This window comes from Lagopus muta, chromosome Z (assembly GCF_023343835.1).
Source record: "Lagopus muta isolate bLagMut1 chromosome Z, bLagMut1 primary, whole genome shotgun sequence".
NCBI classification, from domain to species: domain Eukaryota; kingdom Metazoa; phylum Chordata; class Aves; order Galliformes; family Phasianidae; genus Lagopus; species Lagopus muta.
This window is the reverse complement of record NC_064472.1, coordinates 2,484,511-2,512,407: the sequence shown is the minus strand read 5'-3', so window position 1 is coordinate 2,512,407 and position 27,897 is coordinate 2,484,511. Positions and strand designations below refer to the sequence as shown.

The window sequence follows — 27,897 nt, the reverse complement described above, 5'->3', positions numbered from 1 at the left end:
GCAATGTGATATGAAAAAATAAAGACCCTGTTCAGAATTTGCCCGCTGTTAACTACTGAAGAATTGACAAGCAGTTCTTTAGCAGCTCGTATCAGAGCCAATTAGTGAGATTTAACTGAAAGCTCATGGCATACAAAGCAGTTTAAACACTTTGTAAGATTAGGTCTAAAGAATTAAGTAGTCCAACGTTGTTAATAGAAATACCAAATCCCATCAGAGCTTGCATTAACAAGTCTTCCCATTCTTTCAACTGGTGTGAAAAATGAATATTCCACAATTAGGATTTCATTGGTCAAAACATCAGCTGAGAATACTCAGATTGCTACACTGGCAAGCAAATGTCTTTAAATGCTGTACCGTGAGAGGCCTAAGAAGCATTCAGTCTATTTTACAGCTAAAGCATCCCATGACAGACCCTCCAAAGCCAATCCCTCCCACAAGGTCCTATGACGGAGAGAGGGCAGAATATTCACCTGGTTTGTTCAGAGAAGCTGTAAAGGCCTGTTGTGTCCCACTGATCTATCGTGTTTGGTGTACTCAGTCCCCAAATTTCAGAGCAAGTGCTGTGCATAAATTGAAAACAAAAACAAAAAATCGGTATGAATATGGAACGTGGTTATTCAAAACACCATGATGTCAAACATGGAGAAATGTACAGAGTACTTCCTTCCACATAGAAGATAGAGCACTGGGAGGCTTGCACTTGGATGGATGTCGCATGCTATATTTTCTATATGAAGGAGGCTATCAAAATGGAACGCGTGATTCAAAGTAAATGATCATGTTTTTAAAGGGTGAACAAATTCTGACTTTAGGTACTTGATACAGCTGCAATGCTCCTTAAAACAGGCAAAACTTCCTCAGCCTAGCTCGTACCAAAATTATCTTTTCAGGAGTCATTTCTGGGTTGGTTTCTTTTTTGTTTTTGTTTGTTCTTCAATGCAAACTGCCCTACAATTACCATCACAGGCCATGTGCATCTGGAACTGAACTATCACAGCCTAGCTCCAAGGTGCCACCATTCAGCCATTCTCCACGTATACTCTTATTTACTGCTTTTCTCAGTACAGGAAAACTGGGGCTCCAAAGAGAAGCATATTGCAGTGATGCTTCTCATTAATTTCTGCGTTCTCCTTGGTTAAGTAATGGGTGTTATTTTTGTTATTTTTTAGTCCATACAAGATGTATGTTTTACAGATTTACAGTGCTATAACCTTAAGTCCCAGCTACCGAACAACAAAACTTTAGTTGTGAAATCAAGCAGGAGGAAATGAGAGACAACTTTTGGAAAACAGCTCAGTGACAAGCACAACAGTTCAAAAGAAGGAACTTCCAGTGACACAAGCACAAGTTGAAAGGAGCAGCAGATGGAGGCAAAGCAAAGAATAGCATGAGTGTATAAATGGGCATGTTCTCAGAGGCATGGGCCCACCTCAGGTCCACCACAGACGTGCTCTGTGACCACTGAGAAATGATTATTTATTTTACATAACACAGAACAAGACTCAGAAATGGAGAGAACTCGGGCAACAAACATCTTAAAACCAGAGATGTGGCTGCTTTTTCACCTTTGAAGTTAACAACCTCTGAAAAGCTGTACCAGAAAGAAAAGGACAAGAAGTTCGCCCCACCCCTGATTTTAAAGAGAGAGTTAGAGATTTACATTTAAATTACCAACCCCAGCTGACACAGTTCCTAACAGCACTTCTAGCACAGATAGCCACCACAATTCCACGGACACTTTTTAAAAACTTTAGTGCAGGCCACAGGGAAATGGAGGGAGTGGGTCTGCTCCCCTTCCTGCCTGTCTCACATACCTCAATTAAATACCATCCCAGGGAGGGGGAGATGCTCTAAGGCAATCTACAGCTCTCCAGAATCCCAGGGGGCAGAAGGGAGATAGTGACCATCACTGCTATTCCAAAGGTGCCTCTACCTGCATGGTGGGCTGCCAGCAGCCATGCATAGACTGGAATTGTTGCCCTGAAGACACACAGGCTGCCTGTGGGACATCAGGGAACATCCCTGTGTCCTTAAATCTGCACCACTACTGCTTGTCAGACAATCATCACATGCGCTCAGTTAGAAGAACAGTAAGCAGACACAGTGCTGCATTTAACTGACACAGGTATCTCTAGCAGCTTACTCCCTGGAGCAATGGATTCTGTGCTTGAAAGCTGATGCTGTCACACAGATTCCACCATTCTCAAAATTGTGGGGTGTAAGCACCATGTGCCACATATTTACTTCATAATACATACAGAAGTGCTATAGCCTTACAGTATGCCAAACAGGAACAGTATTTTACGTTATCAACCTCTTCTCTGTAAGTATTCGAACCATTAAGGTTGATTTCATAGTCCAAAACCTATAAAAAGACAAACAGTACTCTGAAGTGACTGTATGATGGAGGTGTAACTTAGGACCCAGGACACCACAGAGAAGGAAGGTGGTGAGGAAGCACATGGGGGTACTGGAAAAGAAAGCACAGAAAAACCGATTAGCAAGAGAGCAAAACTGCTCCATTACCCATCCATTGCATTTTACAGTGCTGTCTTTTGGGACATATGCCTGCCCGGGCTGGGATTAATACTGATGGCTTACTGGCTCATCTACAGTAGGACTATTTTTCAGGTCCAAAAATCCAAATACACTGCACAGCCTGCAGGAAATTGTCCTGTAGTTCAAAGACAGTTATCTCAACACAGATCTGTGGTTCATTTAATGTCCTCTCTGTTCTGCTCACACAGAAGATCCACTGCCTACATGCTGCCAGACCTCCCAGCTCCATGTCACCCATCCAAGTAATCTAGAGCTCTTGTAAGTCAAACACACATCCCAAATCCAATCTCCATCCACAGGGCTTCCATTAAAGGTTGCGTTTACTACACCTACACAGTGGGTTCACTCAAACACAAGCAATGGACTCATGGAGAGCTGGTGGCTGCAAAGGCAACTGCATTCTGAACAATATTTAAGCAGTGATTAATGCCACATAAATGGAGGCACAGACTCAAGAAGGATTTGTGCCCCCTTTCAAAATAGGTGGTGTTCTCTCCTAAAAACTTGCCTTTCTACAGTGTGTTAAATCCCTTGTGAGATTTAGGTTTGCTTTAGCCCATAAAGATTCTGGAAGAATAAAGGACTAACATATGTACTTCTAAGGTAAATCTTGCTTGGAAACATTCCCAAGCCATGGATCAAGATTCCTAGGATACAAGTATCCTAGGAAGCAGCTGGGATGTTCCCCAGCATGATGCCAGTTATGCCTTCCTACACCATTACCAGCTTGGTGAGCTGCCAGCCACTGGGACCACATGCACTGGGAACTCTGCTGCAGCCACCCTGTCCTGCAAGGAAGAGTCCAAGAGCACAGATGTACTGGATGCAGACAGCCCTGAAGACAGCTGGCCACAGTGCTGGGGACATTCCAAGGCACGCTGAATTTATGAGGAGGGAAGGAGCCAGCACATACCACCATTTCATGTTTAGGAAGCAGGCTGCCCTCATGCTGCAGCCCTAAGCACGCTTGAGGCTTCGCACTTTGCAAAACTGGGTTTTTGGTTTAGAACATGCTGTGTATCTCAGCATGGTAAACCATCACTATTTCCAAAATATAATCTGCCTCCCGTAGCCAAGCAAGACTTAAGCCCTGTCTACACAGGAAAGATTTCACTATACTTAAGAAGAAAAAAAAAAAAACCCTCAAAGTTAACGTATTTTGTCCCACAAGAGTGGACACTTTCATTAAAAGAAATGTTTTCACAACTGCTCAAAACAATTTAACTGTTGACATAAACAACATCAATTATTCAAATGCTAGGGAGTTTATTATTATTATTATTATTATTTAATCAGTGTTTTCAGCACTGATTTAGATTAGCAAACCACAACATTCTGTGGCCTCCAGCACTCATGGCATGTCAGGACTGTTGCTTTGCAGACCCTGCAGTATTACCACATTTATTTTTGAGGGGTTCAAAGAATCAATTGGCCTCATTCTGCAGGCCTTCTGAAGTTCTAGGAGCAGGAAGATTATTTTCCAGAAAATGAGGAAACCATCAAAGCATACTCACAATTGCTGACTGCTAACTCTTCAGATTTTCAGGGGAAAGTCAACATTCTAGCATATATCTAGGTTCAACTGCTACACACTAAAACTGGGACAATTCAGCCCTGCAATCCCAGTTTTGGGATTGATCACAAAAGAAAGGGTCAGACTCATTGCTCTGGGTGGAACCAGCCCTACTTCTGCCTGACACTTTCCCTAAAAGGAAAGGAGTTGGTGTTTCAATCCTTTTTATCTGCTTATAAGGAGCAGCATCTCAGATGATATTCAACATTTCTGGCAAGAAGAATCTTTAATGTGGCTATCACTATGCAGCAGCATAGAGCATGCCTTCAGTCCTTCCATTTCATCATTTCCTCTAACAGGAAAATCCAAGCTCCAAAAAACCCTACTCTGGGCAAGAAATGACCTAAACAGCAGAAAGCTGCAGCAATACTTCACAATTTTGAGACCCAGTGCCAAAACAGCTTCTCTTTATAAGACACAAAGTACTGACACATAGGAAAAAATGTGGGGGCAGGAAGAACCTAAATATCAAAGATAGGCAAAAATGTGTTTGCGCTGCTTCTGTGTGCGTATTACAGATAATGTTTCCAATCAGCACAAACCATCTAATTGGAACGCCTACAAGCCTACTAAAAACTGGACATTACTCCAAATAGAAATGAATTTTAAACCTGCACATAAACATGGGACAGAAGTGGTCTGAGCTGTTTAAAAAAGAAAGTAATCATTGCTTATTTAACGCATCGTGCTCTAATAGGAGGAATCAAAATTTGTATCAAAATTCATAATAATCCACATAATAAGCCACAAAAGATCCAACAGTCTAAAGCAACACGCATCTAAGGGTACAATTACAGACAGACCATCTCTGAGCTGGAACACACTGGCTGAAGATAGATCCTGTGTGGCAAAGGACGCGGATCCATCCCTCCATGATAGATTTGCGCTTGCCCCGAGCACATTTGCAGAACAGCTAAAACAAGCCAGCATAAAGGTGGTAGGTCACATAGGTCTTCTCAATAATTGGACAGAAACAATGAACAAAGTAACCATCTTACCACTAAAACTGTTCACAGCACTGGCAACCTCCAGCTGCTTTCTTTGTACGCAGTGCAGTTCCTGCAGCAAGCACATCAGATGCAAGCAAGGCAGAACCACTTCAAAGGCGTTTACATTATCAAGTAGCAGAAACACTATATAGAGAAGTTGTTAAATATTGTCATAGCTCAAACATAACTCAATTCCACTTTCTTCTCTGCAGCCTTGCAAAGCAACAGGGCGGCTGTTCAGGAATGGAGACTCAGGGAACTAAAGTAGCAGCTTCAGAAAAAGGGGAAAAAAAAATATCTGAAAAGCAGATTTCATCAAACTAGTTAAAGCCAAAGCTGCACAGAAGTCATTACAGAATGATCTTCCGTATTTGTGAAGTACTAACATTGAATCCTTCATGATTTCCTTAAATCTACGACATCATTCAGAGTCTGCACCCAGTAATACGTTTGGGAGTTATGTTCCAGACCACCTGACCATCTTCTTCCTGCACCTTATACTCACAAGTCTTGAGTTTTGCTACGTGAGATCTCAGATCTAGGATACACAACACACAGCTGGAAAACAAGGACAGCTCTATTGACTGAGGCCGTCTGCTCAGCACTGGCACAGCTGGACTGAAGTTGTACTCCTGCAAAGACACCATTCAGTACTTCACCAATAGCACAAAAAGGATCAACTGACGAATGAAAGTGAACCTTCCCTTTTATTTCAGTATTTTCTTCCTGGAGACACTGGGGTTCATGAACCCATAGAGCTCAGAGGGAGGTATACAAAGCGTATAGCAAACCTTTGGAATGAGGGCCTTGAAAATAACAGAAACCAGAAGATGGACCTGAAAGGCTGAGATGGGATAGAGATGGATCAAAATCACCAATTAACAAGTTTCACTGCTCCTGTACAATTCAGCATAGAAGACAGTTTCTATGAAATCTGCCTGAGTGCGGTTTCCTCATACCCACCTTTCAATTGAAAGTCTGCAGGGCTGCTTCTGTGTTCTGACCTGACAGTCCTTTCTACATGCTGGCAGCTAGCACAGAAGTTCTGATCTCTCTTTCTTGCTACAGAAAGTGTAAAGATTTGGGAATCTAGTATGAAATAATGATTTTTCTTCTGAGTGTCTGTAAGACAGATGAGCTAATCCCCTGGCTGAATAAAAAGCATAACTCTGAATTCTTCTTATAAAATCACTTATACAAATCTGCAGTGCCACTCATCATTAAGAGAAGTTGGACAAGGCACTTTCACAGAGATCCACTGTGTGACAGACAGCAGAATAAAGAAGTAAAGGAAGACAAAAGATGGTAAGCTGTGTTGCAAGACAGCGTTAACAACCACAGCAAGGAGATATGTGAGCAGAAGTGCAGGTAGACAGCCATCAAACAGATATGCCCATGCTAACTGTAGGAAAAGGATATTAAGTAATGTCTAAGACAACCCAGGCTCCAAAAGAGAAAGCTCAAATTTCTCCCAGAACAAACTCCACCAGTAGTAAGACTGGCAGCTAGCTGCTTTATTTCCACAACTGTGACTGTCTGCCCTATGCCTCCGAACTCCTTACACAACTCTTCTCTCAATCAGAACTCTTTCAAGAAAACAGTCATATAAAATTCGATGTAAAAATAATTCCATCAAATACAAAACACAGCATTTGAACTGTGGAAAACAATTGAAGTTACCTTCCTTATATATGGATCCATGTTAAAACATTAACACATCAAAATAATCAGAAAAGCAGGAGATGAAGGATACAATTCACTCCTCTAACACTACGGGGGAAAAAAAAAAGGCACTGAACATCATTTACTCTAGCTTAAACTCTGAAGATATCCACAGGAGATGCGAAGTGAAGGGGGAAGTACTAAAGACCCTCTGTTATAGCTCAGCATGGAGCTGCACATCACTCTGCTCAGGGGCAGAAGGTTGCTTCTTCAGTTGTGCAAAGTGCCAGTGCTCAGGACTGAGGAATAAAGGGCATGAGCTACAGCGCAGCCTCACTTAGAGCCAACAGGGAGCTGGCCATGGGTTTTATGCTGGTGAGCCTGAAAACAAAGCAGGAACAAGAAGCCTGCAGAAACCATGAGCTAACAGCTTTGTTGGGAAACTTGCCCTGCAGCTCCCTCTCCAAGATAATATGACTGCACTGAGCAGCTGCAATTTATATCTGATTATCTCTGCAGCTGGCTTACTGGTGATAAGATGAAACACAATGCTGATTTCTACCTTCAATGAAATATTTCAAAAGCCACCAAGAAGTGGCCACAAGACCCAAAGACTAACCAGGCACTACCAAACAGACCAATATACAGCTCCATAAGCTGTAGAGATGCAGCTCTGTGTGCTAACATGGCACTCCTGAAATGCAACCTTGGAACTCCTGCCATGCTTTCATTTGTAATGCTGTTATAGCCAATAAAAAGTTTCTGACTGCTATATTATTTTACTGTTTATCATACTATCCTCAGAACTGAAAACACAGCACTCAACTGAGACAGAATTATGTAATTCTGAAATTCCCACTGCTGGAAGCACTGTGTTCATTATGTGTCTGAGTGAACTGGTATTAACAAAACTGTATTTCATCTGAAAACAACACACTGAAAAGATTTTGTCAGAAAGTCCAGAGACATTCAAGACATCACATCCTAGAAGCAAGAAAGGATCCAAACTATCACTGGAGTAAAGAAAGGCTATCCAAGCACACATGTTCTGAGAACGTCTCTTAGGAAAAGAACCTCTTGAAGCCCCATGCAGGTAGTGAGGTGCTGCCCCAGATCAAGCATTCAGCTACGAAGCAAGTATGCTCAGCAACTCAGTTCAGCTGAGAAATGCCCATCTGTTCTCTAGTCTCGTTATACCACTATTCAGTATCACCTACTGAAAGAGGTGATTGAGCAATTCCTTTCTAATACCTAAACCGTCACTGAATTGCTCCAACTACAGATGGCTAGCACAGGACAGGAGCTATGCTAAACTAGTAAATACATCTTTCCTTCACAAGCTATGTAAGGAATGGACAATGTAGCAGATTTATCTCAATTTCATTTCACACCATGTGTCCCCACCTTTCCATTTCCCTGGATAATATTAAGAGCAATATCACACAGTGGGTTGACACGCACTGCAAATTCACAGATAATTCCCTGTATCAATCCAAATAGGGATTAACATGGAGACAGACCTAAACAGAATCAAAGAGTGGAAAAGGACAACCCATCTTTACAGGAAGCCATACCCATCATAACACTGGCTAATCTGTCCAGAACGAATTGTCAGTTACCAGCTGACAGCATTCTCATAGATCAGGCTTTCAGAAGACATACACAGAGCTCAGCAAGCATGTTTCAGGACTGGCCTCAAACAAGTACTTAAGAATGATATTCATCTGAAGTTCTCTAACCACTGTTAGTCACTGCAGGTGCAGTGGAAGCTTCTGTCACTAGCTTAGAGGTACAGCTACCAAAGGCAAAGCCCAGTCATTGACTTCCAACAGTCCAACACCCTCCAAGTGGGTGAGCAGCTTAGAGTGCTGCAGGTATGAGGCTGCTGAATGGCAACTGGTGGACACTGGAAAACCTGAAGATCTGACATTCTGATGAACTACCTCAAACCAGTGGGTATGTGGGATGGTGCTAACACTATGGAGTGCCTAGACACCATGCTAGAATGACTCCCATTGCATCTACACCACTTGTGTGGGCACATCTACAAGAAAAGCAGTGTGAGAATATATTGATCTTAATCCAAACATGAGTATCTTTAAGAATGAGGAGCATAAAAATTCAAATAAAGACAGGTATTAGATATAAAGTCCACAGGACATGCAGAATTCCTAAGCAACAGAACTCGAATGAAGACAAGACTTGAGCCATAAAGCAGGTTTCCCCAAGCAACATACTGGGAAAAAGAACCAAATGGTACCTAAGTCACGACTGCTAGAGCAAATTTTGATATACAAGTAAATATAAAAATTAACTGAAGTCAGACAATGGCACTGCCTTCACTTCCAGCAATGCATGTTGATAATAAAGAAAATAACTATTAAGGAAAACCCATGAAAAGGCTTGATGAAGTATCAACGTTCAGGTACAGGACAGCATGTTTTGCTTCTTTTAAATAGATTTTGTTTGCTGAGACAAAATGTTGCCTGAAAGATGAGTAAAGGCAAAATCAAGAACGTAACTTGACAGCCAAGATGCCTAACTACTCCAGGGCCAGAATATGGGAATCCACGTTAGATACTCATACCAGAAACCACAGAATCATTATTGCTGGAAAAAACCTCTAAGGTCCTCAAGTCCAATCATTGGACCATTGCCACCATGCCCACTGAATTACAGCCCTAAAACGCAGGAATGCATGGGACAAATATTGTAAAATGGATATCAAAGCCCATTTATTGAGCTTCATTGCCTAAAGACAGACAAAAAGGAAGTGTTATGATTACAGACAAGTCCTGAAGTCCTTAGCATCTCGTTCATGATCCACACCCAGAACATGCAACTGAAGCTGATGCATACAAGCACTCTTGCCTCACATGCAATTGCTTAACAGCTGAAGTGCTTTCCCAGGGTGTCCAACAATTTGCTCTTCCTCCTTCCACTTGTTGGGAGACAACCCTTATCTACCACCACCCACCCTGTGTCAAGGTGGCACTCTGCCCCCCGTACTAACGCAGCCAAAGATCAGAGTTTAAAAGGCTTGAGAATATCAGCATGCAAGTAAAAAAAGTTATGCAAGTTAACATGCAAGTAAAAACAGTGGCTTCCTGGTGCAAGGAGAGCTGGTTAAATCATTCCTTGAAAGTGTGGGAGGTTGCTGCACAAAATACGAATCAGTTGCCACACAGTAAGTAAAATATCAAGCAGGATATTACAGCATTTTTAAAGAGCTGCCATCAATGCCATTTGCCACAGGGACAACCCTACTGGCAGGTATTATCTCCCCCAACTATATTCATTCAGTTGAAAGATGTAGGAGACAGCAGGACATGGTTCTCTAGATACTAATGGTGCTTTGACAAGGCAGTCTGCAAGACAGATACACAGGACATAAAAAAAAAAAAAACATCAGACACTTCATGTTTAGACAAAAGAAAAAGGTATTTTCATTCTCAGCTTAGTGGAATTAATTAGAAGGGACACAGCTGAATTCTTTCCTTTATAAGGCCCTTACACAATACTCAAGTGCCCTCATTGTCACAGAAGGGGACATCCATATTGTAGAAGGACAGTAAAGAATAAGCTTTGGCAAGCATATGCTGTGCTGCTGCAGACTCACAAACAAATGAATGCGCAGAAGGTGCTCATGGAAAATGTAGCTGGAGTCCTTGAAAATAACATTTGAGTGACATATTTAAGAGAAAAGACTTCTTCAACCAAGCACCAGAGTCAAGAGCTGCTTCGACACAACTTTCCATAATAAAACTGAAAGCCTCCCCATCAGTTGATAATATGCTTTCTTCACATTCAAGACTTCAGAACTACAGCATATGTTAAAATTTCTTCAAATATCTACAGAGGAACTTGACTTGAAGCCTCCCACGAAACTAAGAGGAAGTGAAGACCAGTTCTAGGATAGAACTCATCAATTTAACCAAGCAGTAAATTTAAATTTAAGGAACAGTGAGCAACAGCTTCTTTTGCATCGGGCTTTTCCTACCCAGAAGGCAAGAAAAGACAACCCAAGTACAAAAAGAACTGGTCAGTTTCCTACAGATTAGAGGCAAAGGCTTCAAGCAAAGACCTTCAATTCTGACCTACTGAAATGCACTTACACATTTCAGAATAAAAAGCACCATTTGGGGAATCTTTTTCTAAACAAATGCTGAAGTCAGATCACTGTGCAGCACCCATCCAAGGGGATTTCCCCAAGCTCATTGTTCCTCTGCCAACTCTGAAGCCCATGCAATGAGATGTGAACCTGCTCTGGCTTCTGATTGTTCTCCTGTATCCTGCTGGTCTGCTGCAAACAATGCAGCATGACAGAAGCCAACAAGAGCTGGTTGTGATGAGAATACAGCACTGCATACAGTTTCTCTCACAAGTTTTCCACTATTGCAGTGAATAGTTTAGCACTGACTTGGGCTGATCACAGCCCCAATTCCTTACTAGAGAAAAAATAAATAGCATTTATGAGGTAATTTAGAGCTCAGTACCAACAATGAAGCACAGTCAACCCGTTCTGAAGTCACCAACACATCTTCTGAACAGTAAGACAAGGTGCCAGACACAGGTATTATTCTTTCTGGTTGCAGCTTCATGCTGGGATCCACCAAGCAATCACAGATAGCTATTTTCAATAAAGTGCCCTCTGAACTTCATGGGTTCTTGAACCCCAGCATCAGCTTTTAACCTGGCACAAACATTTATGGGAATATATATTCCATTTTAACACGTAATTTTTGATTCTGCCTCTTGACTATTTCTTCCTGTTTTTTACCATCAAAGCTATCCTCATGAGGATCAACGGAAACATGAAGCAAAGGGGCTTCCAGAGATGCAGCTTCTCACTTCCAAATTTGCTTTCCACGTCAGTAATGCTGCATTAGGAAATGTCTTAAACTTAGACTCTTTAACCAAACACAATTCATTTTATGTCAGTGAGGAGGTGGCTAACACATGCATAACAAAAACTCACTTTTACTTAGACTGAAAAGTGACAGCAAATTAAAAGTTGACAAGGTTACGCTGGGAAAAGCAGCAGTGCTAAGATTAGAACGCACACCTCGAGCCTTTATACAACATCAGCTAACACTAACAAGGTCCTCAAAATTCAGCAGCTTTCCCTCCTGGCTCGAGGGGCAAGCTCCTTTAGCTACAGAGCATTTTGCTACTGGCAGAGTATCTCACACATCTGAATTCTCACAAGCTGACCTGACTCCAATGACATGCCAATACTTTCTGCTTGGCACACCAACTCATTAACAAATTATGTGGGCAAGCCATGTGACTTCCTGAGCTGCACGAGCTTGAAACTGGCAGCCCTGAGTTTCTTTGTTAAATGCTCTAAGACTTTTTTTTCTTCAGGATGACACAAATATTATGAGACACTGCAATTTGAGCAATGGCTAAAGCATAATTTAACCCTAGTCAACAGCAATTCAGTCCTCAACATTGCCACAGCTGTGAAAAATTCAAAAGTAATATCTGAGTATATGTAATAAATCCTTTCTCAACTACACATGAACACAGGCATTAATCCTAATTTCAATTAACAGTGCCCTTGAAGGACAGTAAACATAAATCTTCAAATTCATCTTTGAAAGACTGGCTTTCCTATGCTAGAACATACACCATGTAGAAAGGAACTGGGAAATGGTAGTGACACCACTCAACTCCTCGCCTTCCACTGCTTTGAGCATTCACTGCCCTCTGCTACACTCCATCCATCCCAACCCACAATGGCTCCACTCAAAAAAAGAGGACTACAAAACAGCATTGACCGGTTCAGAAAAGATTTTCAGTAAGAAATGCTCCAGGTGCCAAGCTCATTGCAAAGAGGCTTCGAAGAGGCATTCGCATAAAGCTGGTTTCTGAAAACAAGAACACATGTTGTGTAGTTACTCCACTCCCTTGAGTATGCATTTATAAATATATGGTTATTAATATCAAAGCCAGTCAAATTGGCACTTCCATGCGGCTGAATGCTTTCACAGGTGATCTGAAGTTGATCCGAACTGGTAACTTCACTTGATCCAAAGTTATTTTTCCTTCATCAGCTGAAAGAAAAATCGAGAAATTTAGGAGTGACCAGCAGGTCTTCAATTGCCTTCCCCTTTAAGTTTAGCTTCAGGGAAAGACACTGGTTAAACTGTCAAGGAAACACATAACAATAGTTTTCACACAGCAGATGCAAGTAGTATCACCAATACTGCCTTACTATTTGTTCACTTTGGGTTTAGAAATTAAATTTCATTGAGACAGGAAGTCATATTTGACATCAATTATTTCTCATTACATGTAGCATATAAGGGTTCTGCAATCTCATACTTGCATCCACATCATTTCATCTATATGTAACTAAGGTGAGTTTCCTTCTGCCTACAGATGCAGATGTGCCATCCTGAGTCTCTAGACATTTACCTCTGGGCATGAAATGGCCTTGGAAAACCAGGCTCCAGGCTATTATCACTCAACTCCAAAAGGGCTCCAAGGAAGGCAGCTCAGCATCAGAGCAGCGCTGTTTTCTCTTGGTGCCCAAATCCAGACTACACTGCACAGCACTATAGAAGAGAATCAGCCAAAAGCTGTCACCATAAAATGAGAAAAAGAGTTGGTTTAACAGCAAACAATTTACAAGCATGCTCTCTTTGTAATCTCAGCAATAAAGTGCTGCTTTTGTGTATTTTGATGTACTCTCTTCAACGTCTATACATGTTTTTAGAAACTTAAGATGTTCGACTGCAGTCTTCAAACATTTATGGAAACTGATTTATGTCTAAACGAATGCACATGGACCGAAATACAGGATATGGTTTGAGGACATTCTTTATCCAGAGCAGTTCTCAGTTTGTGAGCTATGATTAAAAATTAATTTCCGTCCCCAACTCCAGTAGTGAATTATCACAGCTACAATCCAACAGATGCTGCCAAGTTGTGTTTCTGGGAAAACACACTTCACCTCTGTCTGGATAGCAATGTTATTTTAGGATCTGCTGTGCCAATCCAACTGCCTGCTGCTGTCCTCACAGCTTCACAGCAGATGTTGGAATTCTAAAAGCATTTCCAGAGGGACCTTTTGCCCCCTCCCAAGGGGACTGTTGAAATCACTCATATTCTATAGCTTTAATCTGAGAAGGAACACAGAAATTTATTTCTCTGTAGTACTGTATTTTGGGGAAAAATATTAAAAGCTCAGAAGCAATCTGTTCTAGAAGACAGGTAAGTTCAACAGCTCTGCTCTACTGATAATCAAAGGCATCCTGAAAACTAAGTGACTGCATGCAGCTGTCTGAGCTCTTTCCCAACAAACATTCCCAAGGAATTAAAAAAAAAAAGTAACTGGTAGCACAGGTTATGTTAAATAAAAACAGTGAGCTTTATACCTAAACTACCATTTACTTTTTATGTATGAAGAAAAAGACAACCAAATCTCAGCATTTTAAAATATGCTTGCTCACGAGCATTCGACTTGGTCCCATCATTACAAATGCCTTTATTTGCCTAGTTTACTTCTGCTGCTAACTCTTTTGTAAACACTTCATTAGCATTATTTAGCTACACGCACGGAGGCTATGTTAAGTAACACAAGAGCCAACTTTCAGAACACAATTTTAACACACGCAATATGCTGTGCCTAAGCTACTTATCTTAGCCATACTGCTAACTCATTGCAGAAGATGAAGAGAGTGCTGCAGGGCAAGCAAACAACGGAACAACACTGGCATGCTTGAGAAATTCCTTGTTGCTTTGGAGAATTCGGACCATGGCACATGATCTTGCCTCTAGGTGATTGGTGAACTTTCACCAGATTATACAGCTTTAAGTGTCTCAGTCCTTTCAGAATACATTGGAAATACAACAAAGTTAAGGAACTGGTCAGTAGGCAGCTTGTAATCTCAACTCAAAGCAAACAATTCACCAGCAGTTATCTGCTTTGTATTTTACCCAGCGCTTCCTCGAAATCTTCTATATTTCCAACACGATGGAGTCTGTTGTTGAATGGTAAAAGCATGGAATTCACTACTGACTACAAATTCCACAATTCAGCTATAGCCTTTCAAAAAAAGAAACAAAAAACAAAAAACAATGAACCAAACCCAAACAACAGCAGGATTTGAGCCTCTCTGATTTCTTCATTTGAGAGGCTGCTGAAAAACAAGTAACAATAAGTGTCTGAAAAATCAGGAAACAGCACAGAGATGCTATCCCTCATGTGAAGCAAGAAGGGCAGAGGGCAGAGATAAGACATTTTCCATATTCATACTGAACTGAAGTAAAAGCAACCGTTTCCCAGAGAGCACCTTCCCAAACTCTAATGGCGCAGGAGGCAGGAAAACAAGGGCCTGCAAGAGGGTCAGACTCCTCTCTGCACAGAGAGCAGCTGCTCATTTCACTCCGGACTCTAAAGCACCGCAGCAAAAAAAATCCCTAAACTGGGACTTAAGGAAACTTGGTCTTAAAGCCTTCCTTCAGCCAGTACTCCAGCAGATCACTTGTCAACACATCCAATATTTTTCTTTTGAGCCACAGATTACTAAAAAGCAGTGATAAGATTTACCTCCTCTGTAGAGACTCAACCTCCCCATCACAAAGAAAACTCAATGCTAAGTTCCAAGCACAGTAACAACAGCAAATGTATGTAGTAGTTCTAACATAACCACTAGCATTAACACCAACAAAAATTGTGTCTGTTCAAGGAGAAAGTCTTCAACTATATGAAATATGAAACCTTCCTAGAGTACTGACACGAGACACAGCATCTGGAATAGAAACAGAAGTATACTGCTACAGACACCTTTTAGCTGCTCCTTCCTCCCAGTTAGCAGTCACCTTGTCAGGGCACGCATGGAAGCCCTATTCATTATGCAAAGCTGAAATGAATGAAGGCTGCAGATGCTGAGACTGATGGAAGGCACCCAGCCCTTCCTTATCCTCCCACATATACTGGAACAAAAAGAGTGCCTACACTCTATGACACCACGTACCTCAGTCCAACGCTGCCTCATGCAGACTGTGCACAACGCAGGATGGAATTAGTTTGCAGAACCATTGCTGTATTTCAAGACAGGAGAGCCACACAGCTGATACAGTCAAAAATACTGAAACCAGAGATTTATTTTTCCCTACCTTGAGCACAAATGTTCTGTCACCACTGCAACAACTTCTTAAACCATGGACACAGGCTGTGAACATGCTAGCTAGCTCTACACTGCATGGTGTGGTTTGGTTTGTTAAGGATGCAGGTTTTAATTAATGTTATTTACAAACTACTCATTTCTATCCATGCTAGTGAGGAAGTAGCTACTCCAACATAAAATGTTTCTTCACTGATTTGTTTCTTGTGCTCTATTTATATCAGAACTGCAGGGGAGAGCATAAAGACATGATCTTAAACGCACCTGAATTCATTACATACTGTAGAAAAGTGAACTCAAGTCTCCACATTTAGTTTAAGGATATCTAAGGATTATGAGATTAGAATCCCACTGGCTTTCCGGGAGGATTCAGCAAGATAACTCCAAATTACTTCAAGGGCTGGTGTGAAATGGACCTCTGTACTTATTTAGCCTCTGCTCTAGATTACTGACCCACTTCTGAGGAGCTCAGCATCCCTGCTGCGTGATGCCAACACCCACTCCATCTGTTTGCTTCTGCTTTCTCAGAACCTCGATTTGTCTGCATAAGAAGTTGTGGTAATTCACACGAGCAGTTTGGGTAGCACACACAGCATCAGCCCCACTTTCTGTGTGGTCACCTTGACAAACAGAAACAGAACAACGCAACGGGATTATCAAAAGCTGTGCGTATGCAGATTTCCAAAGGGGCAGCTTTATTCAGTTCCATCCGAGCCACTCTCAGTTTTGAGATGAAAAAAAAAAGTACACTACAATTAATCATTTTTAACAAACTATGGAAATTTGCAATGGGACCAGCAGCTTTTGAAACCACAAGTGAAACTTCTAGTGACGTTGTAAAGCAACAGCTCCACAAAGAGGCATCTCACAGCACTTGCCAATATCCTGAGTTAAGCAGTTATCAAAACTGAATCTAAAACTGGTCAAAAGCCAGCAACAACAAAACAAACAAACCTGCACTCATGACAGATGTGCACCTCAGCAACTGAGCACCCCAAACTTTTTGTTCCTTCGCTGTGGGCGGGATGTTTCTAAGTCAACCCTTTGTTGTTCACCCATGCTGATCTGCAGATCTTTAAGAAATTCGTTGGAATGGGTCTCAAGCACCAGTTTTATTAGCTTACTGAATCCAAAAACAAAAAACTCCAGAAGTCGCTACAGCACTGAGCTGACATTTGGTCTTCCCTGGGAGCCCAGACTACTGCCGTAAAGTGAAATAACAGCAACAGTCCAAAAGCCAGCTATGAAAATGAAGTCTGTGTACTGATATCATCTTGCCTGTTAGCACCAAAGCCATTAGTTTAAAACCAAACCTTATGCCAACACTACCCAGAGAGCTCCAGCTACCAGTTTACTTATACAACAGTCGAGAAAAGTAAGATATAGGTGAGCTCTCCTTCAGCTGACCCAAAGATAGATGAGAACAGAACATCTCAATCCAGCCAGAAACGCCCATCACAATAAGGAGACTATACAAAGAAGATGAGAAACCCAGAAAATTTGGGGACAGCTTGGAAAGAAAATGCAGGCGGGAGGCAACATTAGAAACAAAAGATGAACAGAAAATGGATGGCAGAATGAAAGCAGCTATGTGTATGGATTACAGAAAAGGCTATGTCAAATATAGGGTAATGCTAAAACCATGATCAGGTAACAGCTGTAACACATTTGATAAGTGGCAACCATGACTGACATCAGTTGAATGTAAATGGAACTATGATTAACACAAAGCTTAAAAGTAGCTGGGATCAGTGTGCTAATAATACAGAAATGAAGGTCGTAAAATATGCAGTTTCTCTCTCTTAGAAACTACTCTAAGTGTCAGGGGGCTCAACGCCCAAAATATTCCTGTCACCAGACTTCCTTGCATTTTCATAAACACACCACAGAGTGATTTGAGGTTCATGTTGCAGCCCTGAAGAGCTTACACACACACCGTCAGTGCGATTCCCTACAACATGAACCTGGAGATACACTTCACAAACACGACCCTTGCCCCTCGCACAGCAATTGCAATGAATTGAGAAAGTCAAAGGGGTAGAATGCGAGCTGTTTACCTAAATATACATGCATATAAGGAGCAGAAGAGAAGATCTAGAAGTACTCTTAAGTTATTAAATGAAAAGCATTTTCATTAACCAATAACAAATAGTAATAAGTCTTTAGAAAAACTGCTTCCACTGACGTTTCCCTTCAAATGGGAAAATGGATGCAGTTTGCAAAACTTCAACAAAACTTCCATACACAACTGAAAATAATAATTGAGAGGACTGAAGTGTTGACCAAGGAAAAACTAGTCTTTTTTTGTTTAATGTGGAAGTGCAAGTTCAAATAAGCCCCTCCGAATACAGAGAGAGTTATAAAATAAAAGCATATGGCAGTGTTACGAGCTAAGAGCTGCGCTAGGCACCACCAGAACATTCACAAACTGGAATCCAGTTAGTAATAAAAACTGAATTGTAAACTTATAAGAAATTGTGAATGTACAAAGCATGTGATTCAGTTCTAAGAACTGAAGCAAGCAGTACATAAAACCGAAACAGGTTTTAAAGAACTTTTAAAGAATCAAAGGCATGCAACTGATTCTGTTATTGATTTGTTCACACAAATTAACATCCATTTAGTCACCCCTTAAGTGGCTGTAAGGAATGTTGAACGCAACAGGACTTACCTTGGTATGGTCACACACTTGGTATTGCAGTTCTGAGTGGTAATGGCCTTCTCAAGCTCATCCAGCTGTCCTGTTTTCTTCAGCTTCTTGACCAAGCTTTTCACTGCTTTTTCACACCACTTCTCCTCCTGCCCATTCTGCTCACCGCTGGCCCCTCCGGAACCACCAGCAGATTTTTTCCACCCAAGAAGTCTCTTCACGACTGGTGGAGTGAATGGCAGTATGGATGACATGATTCCCACCAGACAGAACGCTCAGCACACAGTTAGAGATTTCTGTCTGATCCCTAAAAACGCAAACCGAAACAGACACATTAGCACTGAGGTTTTACCTCAGAACATTCCTTGCTTAGGATCTTCCATTATCAAATGCTGTAGGACACGCCACCTCCAAACAATTCAGGTAATAGTTCAGAAGGCGGATCAGAAATTCACTTTAAATTTTGATGATGAGTTTACTCCGTGGCTCTAATCTACAACTCAACAGCCGACAGATAATCAACCTTCCAAGATGTCACTAATTTAAATCATCAACTCTTTCAAAAATCCATTAAAGAATATTTAAAGTCTCATTTTGTAGCTACCTGAGTGTCACAGTTATGTTTGTTTTGAATTCTGACACCCTTGCATTTGATATCAACTACCCCAGTCGGGACACATAAAACATCAGGAGGGATGCTGAATCTTGAGCTGTGTCTGGCATTCGTCTCTATTTGTACTTCAAACGGATTGGAAGAAATGATAGCCAGTTTTTTTTATATATATATATAAATACATATATATATTTTACATATATATACACATACATACACACACACACTTCCTAGTTTTACAGTTTGTATCAGGCTACTTTCAGGAATTAAAATACAAGCCCCAAATCAGCTGTATCATTTTAAGCAGACAGCTATTGGAGCTTGTTTGAGGACAGCATCATCTACAGACAGAAGCACTGCATTGAAGTCAGAACTAGTCTTATTTCCAGGCAGGAACTGGATATCTGAATTCCACAAACTTACCGTGCTGTCAAACTTCAGCACTCTAAGTTGTAATAGTTAGTACCTTGTTGAGCCAAGTACAAAGTGTTACCTTCAAGCTACACAATCAGAGCTTTCTAGGCAGCTTATGTGCATACTGTGCAGGCACGCTCCTCCCTTCTATCCAAAATATACCTCACCTTGTATGGTTTCTCATCTGCAAAAGAGCAATGGTTCATTTGGGACACTTCAGGTTATGGTATTCCTGGCTGATTTTTGCTTCATCACACCTTCACAATTTCAATGAGAACCAACAGGTCAACAAAAGCTGGGTTATATTCCACAGGCAGCTTTAAATAATAACTCATCTATCCTACATGAAAGGTTTCACCTTCACATAAGACCACAGCATGAGAAGAACTGTTCTTTCAGTGGTGTTAAATTATTACAGAATTGTGGCCAATAAGTCAGGCTGGAGGTCACATTTTGCAGACTGCAGAAGCGTTGTACTGGAGCCCCAGCTACAGCAAACTACTGAAACAAACTCAACAGCCAACGTCTTCAATCCAGTGCTAAGCAGCACACTCAAGCTACGTTTTCCCTGGGAGCCAATACTGACAGACATCCCCAACCGAACACCTCCATCACTGCTCATCCACACACCCGTTCTTCCCAAGTTTATGCAGCTCACTAACATATAATACAGGTATCACCAACTCTTCAGCTTCTGATTTGTCACCTTTCAACTGCCCTGATTATCAGCATTATAAAGTAGGCACTTCAGCAGTCTCACTTACCAAGATGTTGAATTGCCTATTCTTTCAAACCTTCTAAACATTCTCTGTCCTTTTATCTATTTTCAGCTTTACAACACCCCCGAGAGGATGTGTCCAAGCTTGCTGTATTCTCTCCCTTGAGATAACACTGATATCTATATACAATTTCTGGTGCTTTTTTTTTTTTTTTTTTTTTTTAAATACAGACAACTATTTGTGTTTCTGCCTCAAATGCACGTTGATAAAGTCTTGAAATAGACTACATGCAGAAAGCCCGTGCATCTCAGACTTGCTTTACATTTGAACTCTCACATTTTCCAGATAGTCTGAGGCAAAAATCCTCCTCTCCCCATTTCCATAAGACTGACAGTTCAACCCTAACTAATCAGAATTTTCAGATTCTTTACTTGACTTCTACCACTCCCCTTACACATTTACTAGTTTTCATAGATGCTTTCATAAAGCACAGTTTATCTGTTAGTCCCGCTGTCATATTTACATTAAAACAATTTATTTTTAAATAGGAGGACACATGATTTAAGAAAACAACGTATATGCCATGGCTGCAGAGTAAGTGTGATTCTGGGAGGCTCTGACTGCTCTTCTAGCCATGGTTATGCCATGTCATGGATTTGCCAGTTCTATCAGTAGGCATTTCAACAAGCTACTCCAGCAGCAATCTCATTTCTTCCAAAGGGTGAGCAAAGAGAACGTGACACAAGTAGGACAGGATTTTGTTCACCTTAACGCTGCAGCCAACTGTGATGAATACACACAGGACAGTCTTTCAGCCAGCTTAACATATGCAGAAGTTACACGCTTCTCCATGCCTACAGGAGGCACAGCAAAGTACAAACCTCAATCATGCAAGGAAAAAGCAGCAATAAAGTAATTAAGAAAAACCCTAACATGACAGAAGTCAGTGCATCTAGCTTAGTGCCCCATCCCAAAAGCAGAAAATCATCTGTCCTGCCTGTTTACTGTTTTCACTACCATCCAGAGAATGGTGATGAACAGAGATACATCCAGCTGGCAACTAGCCATGAGTAGTGCTCCCCAGGGGTCAGTAGTGAGGCAATCCTGCTTAACAACTCCATTGATTAACCAAAGGAGGGGACTGAGTGCACCCTAAGGAAGTGTGCAGATTACACCAAGTTGGAGGAAGCGTTGATCTGCCTGGGGCTAGGAAGGCCCTACAGAATGATCTGGACAGGCTGGACAGCTGGCCTATGGGGCCAACAAGATGAGCTTCACCAAGACCACGTGCCAGGTCCTGCTCTTTGGCCACAACCCCACGCATCTGATGGAGAAGGACCTGGGGGTGCTGGTTGATGCTCAGCTGAACACAAGCCAGCAGTGTGCTCAGGTGGCCCAGAAGACCAACAGCATCCTGGCTTGTATCAGAAACAGCGCTGCCAGCAGAAGCACGGAGGTGGCCATCTCTCTGTGCTCAGCACAGGTGAGATCATACCTCAGTGCTCTGTGTTGAGCCTCTCATCACAAGAAAGGCATCACAGAGCACGTCCAGAGGAAGGCAGCACAACTGTGACACGGAGCAGAAAGCTGTCACTACTTCAATCCCTACCACATTTGCCAGATTGTGCCTTAAAACCGCAGCTCCGAGTACTCAAGGGTTTGAAAGAGGGCTACCAGTGTCAGAACTGCTGGCACACAGGGAACACGTGCTGTTACATCCAACAGATTATAGCTGGAAAACTCGCAGATTGCCTAATGGTGGTGGTATGCTCCATCTCTACCCCCGCAGTATATTCCGCTTCCTCATGCACACGTTTCTATAGTTGGTCAAACAGTGTGATCGCTGGCAACTTCTAAAGTTGCAGTTTGAATCATGTCTGCTATTATTCAATTCTGCTGTGGTTCTCTGGAACGGGGATTAAATATTAAGCCTATGATCCCAGCAATAACTAAGCGTAAAATATGAAGGAAAACTTCAGGGCAGCATGCAGGCAGACTGAAATCTTCAAGGGAAGTTTCCCCTTCCTGAGTGTCTGGTATACACTATAAGCAAAAATATCAAGTGACTTCTGGATAATTACTGTAAAGCCTTATGCAGTGTATTTCATACCAGTTCATTCATCTTAAATCTGAAATCAAGAAATCTGATCTCTCCTGGTTTTATTCTATGCAACCTGGGTGAGAATAACTTCATTTTCAAGTGCTCTTCTGCAATGAAGGGGACAGAAGCTAAAGGAGAATCAAGGAAAACCTTTTTGTGGCATTTAAGAGAGTCTAAAACTTTACTTCTTCCCAGTTTCAGACCTATTTTGTTATATATAAGGTTCTTTTTTTTTTTTTTTCATTAATCCTGGAATTTGGACAAGATTCTATACCAATTTCACCCAGCACACAACGTTTCACGTATCTCAGAGGAAGAGGGAATATCCACCTTTCTCCTCCACATGCCTCCCTATGATAATTCCTTCACAATAAAGATATTAATTCTAGCATCATCTGTTTAAGGCAGTAGCAAGATCTTACATTATGCCAAACAGCACTGCGAGATAAAGCTTTAAGATCTATAGCATATGTAGTATTCCATGTCACCTACACCAATGCAAAGTCATTAAGACTGTGAAACTTTAAGAAAAGATGCAGCATTTCATCTTGTACTAAACTGAAACATAACAGAATTTATGGCCTGCTTCTGGAATCTTTAAGCTGTGCTATTCCAAATAACAAGACAGCTGAATCTGAAACGAATTTCCCCAGTGCTAACTATCTCACCCTGCAGGAAACCTGAATTCTGTACACTGTAACTAAAAGCTCTTTCTCCCTGCAGAAGGAATATGTTGTATTTACAGAACTTAGAGGAATGGACAAGAGGGGACATTTCACTTCTTCTCCTGCACCCTCCAAATCACGCCCTGAGTCCCAATGGGGGCTACTTCTTACCCTACAAAGGTGTGTTAGATACCTCTTTTATCATCTGGAGAAGCTCAAGCCTGCTGTTCAACACACAGGTTTCTGAAGAACAACCACGCACAGAACTCAGGTGAGGCACCTCCTTCTCTCCCTACATTAAGGCTGGGATAGGACAGCTTCAAGTGTTTCCTTCCTTTCCTGTGCTTAGGATGCTGGAGTTTGTTGCTGTGGGGCCGACGGTGGCAGAGAGCTGGGAGCAAAATCCAGCCCTGTGCCATGGTTCACCCCCAGCTGAGCCCCGCAGCCAATTACCCAGCTGAGAGGAGGGCTTGGAAACACTGTCCCCTGGGGCTCCATCTGGCCATAGCTTCATTGGCAAAGCCAAGCTCCAAACTCAGCTCCTGCATGAGCTGCTGGAGCTCAAGGCAGGCCTGTGATCCAGGGGACCAGCAGCAAAGAGAATTCCTCCTCCAGGACAACCTTAGAAGGAGGATATTGCAACATGCCGTTATATAGACTCAATTTGCACGCTGATTATGAAGTTTATTATGCTCAAGGGGATCTTGAAACTTTGCATAACAACTTTTTCCTCTGTGTAGCTCATTGAGGAGAATTAGACATCTACTTTGAGCATAGACATATTTCTTCTCACGCATTTCACAAAGATTGATTACGAATCAAATGAGAAAACTCACATCTCTTACGTGCAGAACCAAAATAAGCACCAACATGACAACAGGAAAGCTTCAGAAGTTGAATTTTTCTCCAGTTACTAAGTAGTACTCAAAAAGTAATGAAAAAACTGTTAGAAGAAAACTAACAGACTGAAAGCAACACATTCACCCAGTGACACTAAACTGCATGCAACCAGAAATACGAGAAAGAAGACGTTAATTTTACTGACCTCTGATTGAGATAATTATAAGAGTAATATATCTTAGCCATTCTCTTAGAAGCCTGGAAAGTGTACCACACCTGCAGGCAGCCAATTCACCTGTCTGCAAAGCAGCATGCTTTCCCCACATACTTAGTATTTATGAACTCACAGCATTGCTCCTTAATACTGGAAGACCTCAGCAGAGCCACAAAAGCACCAAATGAGCATTCCAAACCACAGCAGTTTAAGCTCTTCTCACCTAATTTGTTTTGATTAAAATTTTCCATGTGTAACAGGCAAGAGTCAGTTCCATTAGGTTAGAAAGGAAATGCTGCTGGGTAAATCTGAAAGGAGCAGTCCCAGAACTGATTAGCAGGTACTTGGGTGCCTGTGTCAGCTTCTATCTGCATAACTTAACAGTTTCCCAACTTCTTCAAACTCTCCTTCCTCCACCACAGGCAGAGCTTGAAGAGTGTCTTCCATTAAGCTCATCTTGCTCCAGCTTAATTAAATCAAGCTGAAGCCCCGGACTACACTGATAGCAGACCCAGGAGCTGCTCTCTCACAGTCTCTTTTGGTCTCCCTTCACACTCTTGCTGTCAAACACACTTAATCACAATAAAAAGTCATCTGGAACAAAGTCTTCCTCTCTGTAATCCAGCAGCACTGCAGGAAGTTGAAAGCAACGTTTAGCAAGATTTTCTGTGGTCACTAATTTCTTCTAGCCCAGAGAGTATTGAGCACAGCACTGCCTGCACTCCCCATTCTATTACAAAAAACTAATCCCATCGCATGACCTGCAGCAATTCAGTTTAACAAATCCACAATTACAAATATTTTGGCAAAGTAAGCTTAGGTATTGTTTGCCTCTCGGCACAGCTCACAACCAGTTTGTGGCTTTATGATAAAAGTCATTAAATCCAATCTGAAAAGCAGAATTTACAGCTCACTTAGCAAGTCAGGCCCATAAATGGCTGCTTTCAATTACAGGGCATTTACATGCACAGTCATTAAGGCAGCGTTGAGTACATTTGAAAAAATCTAGAATACTTTTATAATAATTAAAACTCTGTGTGCTGCTCTTTATAGAAAGAAAACTTGGGAGTTTTCTTCAGTCTCAACCATAATTCATATTCTTTGTTAGCCAGAACGTACTACCAAGCCTGTTCTCCCAGTACGATTGTGGGAAGGAGATTAGACAGATGGAGACAAGTTTTGTTTTTAAATCTGCACTCAGCAGCAGAGATTTCTAAGCTCCAATATACTCAATTACATCAACCAGTGCTCAACACTTCTGAAAGATCAAGTGGAGCAGGAAGGTGAAGGAGCACCCAAGCAGGGCTTTGCATTTAGAGATATGCTGTGATCCAAACTCATCTGATCTTGCTCGTGCCCCTGGTTTATAGGAGGGGAAAAAAGATCAGTTAAGAGATCAATTTTTTTAAAATCACTTTTTTCCAGATGTGCTTTATTTTTGGGGGGGAAAGGGAGGGAATTATTATTACTATGATCAAACAAACCTCAGGAACTTTTCTCCGAAACTGTATTACGCGTGGCCAGATTCTTCCATAAAGAAAACTGAACCTGCACTCCTGTTCAATTTTGGTGACTGTCAGTGCAGTCCAATCCTGAACCACGCGATTACAGACAAATTCTCTAACAAGTCATTGAACACCCCAAATGACTGTTAAAGGTGATGCTAAGAACACACTGAAGTTTGAGCCACTCTTAGTGCAATCCTCCCCCACTCCTCTTTTAAAGGCACTGATAATCAATGCTATCTTCCACCAAGATAGTGCTAAGCAAATGGAGCGAGGCAGGGAGAAGCAACTGCAAACTTCAAACCTTTCTTTATTTATATTCTCATTCCCCCGTAATTCACTGGAGTTTGTGAACACTGAGGTTTTAAAGCCATCAAACAATAAAGCTACTCATGTACCATGCAACCACGGCTCCAACACTGTGATAACGCTTCTTAAAGTCTAAACAGCAACTGCGTTCCGTTAGATAAGCCTTTCGACTTAACAACAGGAGGTTCTTCCAGTCTGGAGAACAGAGAAAAGACTCATCAGCCTCACTGCACACTCCAACCCCACAAAAGTAACGCTGTGAATCAGTCTGAAAGTGCAGCTCTCCAGGCTAAGCGTGGAACACTTACGGACAGACAAACCTGCTGTTAGGTGTGGGCTCCTCGTAAGTTGTCATTACTAACTTCTCTGTGCAGATGGAAGTTACTCACCTGTGACCAGGCGCAGCACTTTCAGAAATTTTTCCTGCAGCGGATCCAGAAAACAGAACTTTTCCTTAAAACTACCTACTTAACGTAAAGGGATTTGAAAGGGAGCACAACATACATGGCTTCTTTAATCAATGATCATGACACCCAACCAACACACAAAACCAAGCTGCAGCCCGTTGAACCCAACGGCTCTCCAGGGCTGCCGGGTGCCACAAGGGCTCTTTTATTTCCCCAATGCAAAGGCTGAAAGACCGCACCGAGGCACTCCCCCTTCCCGTCCAAAACAACAAAAAGAAACAAAAGATAGCACAGACAGAGCTGCCACGCCGCTCTCACAGGAGCATCGCAGCGCCCGTGCACGAGCAGAGGGGCGTGATGAAAGGTCCTTCCCCAGAGGGGCACGGCCGCCGGAGCTCAAGGAGGCACGGCTCTCAAACACGCACTGTGGGTTCGTGCTGTTCCCCGCGTTGGATCCGACTCCCCCATCCCTCCTCCCCGCTCCCGCCGCCCCGAGCGCGGCCGCGTCCCCACCACAACAAAGGGGGAGAAGGCGCCGCGCGGCCCCCGCCGGGCCCAGGCCCGTTCAGCCAGCACCAGCTGCTCCCCGACGCCCGGAATACCCCGCGGTCCTCCTGCCTCTCCCCGCCGCTCCCGCTGACCCTCAGTCCCGTCCTCCTCTCGGCCGGAGCGTCCCGCACCGACCTCTCCTCTCGGAGCCGCTGTTCGTCCACCGCCTCCCTCAGCGCTCTCTGCTGCCCGCCCGCCCTTCCCGTGCCTGTTGGTGACTGCTACGCTCCGCCCACCGAGGTGGGAGGGGAGACGGCCTATTGGCCGACCTACCTGCGGCTGATAGAAAGGAGAGACGGGATTGGTTTGACCCTTCCACGAAGCCGATTGGCGGACTGTTCAGCCAATGGGAGCGGCGATGAGGGGAAAAAAAAAAAAGAACAAGGAGAGGAGGGCTGGAACCGGGTGGGAGGGCTCACGGCGGCGCTGCAAAACAGCGTTCGTCATTGGCTGCTCCAGCTGTCACTCTCCGGCCGGCGCGCCCTCTGGGGGCGGTTGAAGGGGCAGAGTTTGTGTGTCGCGTAGTGCGCAAGCGCTCTGAGGGGCGCTGTGGTACCGTGGGGATCCGCTGCGGCGGCCTTGAGTGGGTGATGGAGAAGCGGGGTCTCGTCCCTTCAGAGCCTCCACAGAGACCCTCCAGAACCCACTTTGGACCCCAGCCGAGACCCCTCCAGGGCCCCTCCAGAACCCCCTTAAATCCCAGCCGAAGCCCGCCCAGAGCCCCTCAGCCCCACGGAGTCTCCTCAGAGCCTTCTCTGCCTTTCCCTACGGTTGGTCCCTAACGCGCCTGTTCTGCTGCAGCCACTTTGCAGACAGCTGTCTCTTCAGAGCCTCTGCATCTCTGTCCGGTTGGGTTGCAATAGGTTAAAAAAAAAAAAAAAGCCGATGCTGGGGGACTCCTCGCAAAAACAAACAGGAGCTGCATGAGCCTCATTTCTTTAGGACAGGAAAGGCAAAATAAGCAGACAGCATCAGAGCCCAGAAGCTG

The 27,897-nt window shown here is 42.8% G+C and overlaps 1 protein-coding gene across 4 annotated transcripts in view; it reads right to left on the bottom strand.

Moving 5' to 3' along the window:
* The window catches only part of SMAD2 (SMAD family member 2), a 38,490-nt gene extending 11,350 nt beyond the window's left edge, over positions 1 to 27,140 (bottom strand). Inside the window, exons 1-3 of one of the 4 annotated variants that reach the window (XM_048931615.1) lie at positions 27,045 to 27,140; positions 18,595 to 18,880; positions 474 to 563 (exon numbers count right to left, since the gene is read on the bottom strand). In XM_048931615.1, coding sequence (XP_048787572.1) covers positions 474 to 563; positions 18,595 to 18,827 — 323 coding nt within the window. In that variant the 5' untranslated portion in view covers positions 18,828 to 18,880; positions 27,045 to 27,140. The other 3 variants (XM_048931616.1, XM_048931617.1, XM_048931618.1) reach the window with 3 other exon arrangements.
* Between the last annotated feature and the right edge of the window lie 757 nt (positions 27,141 to 27,897).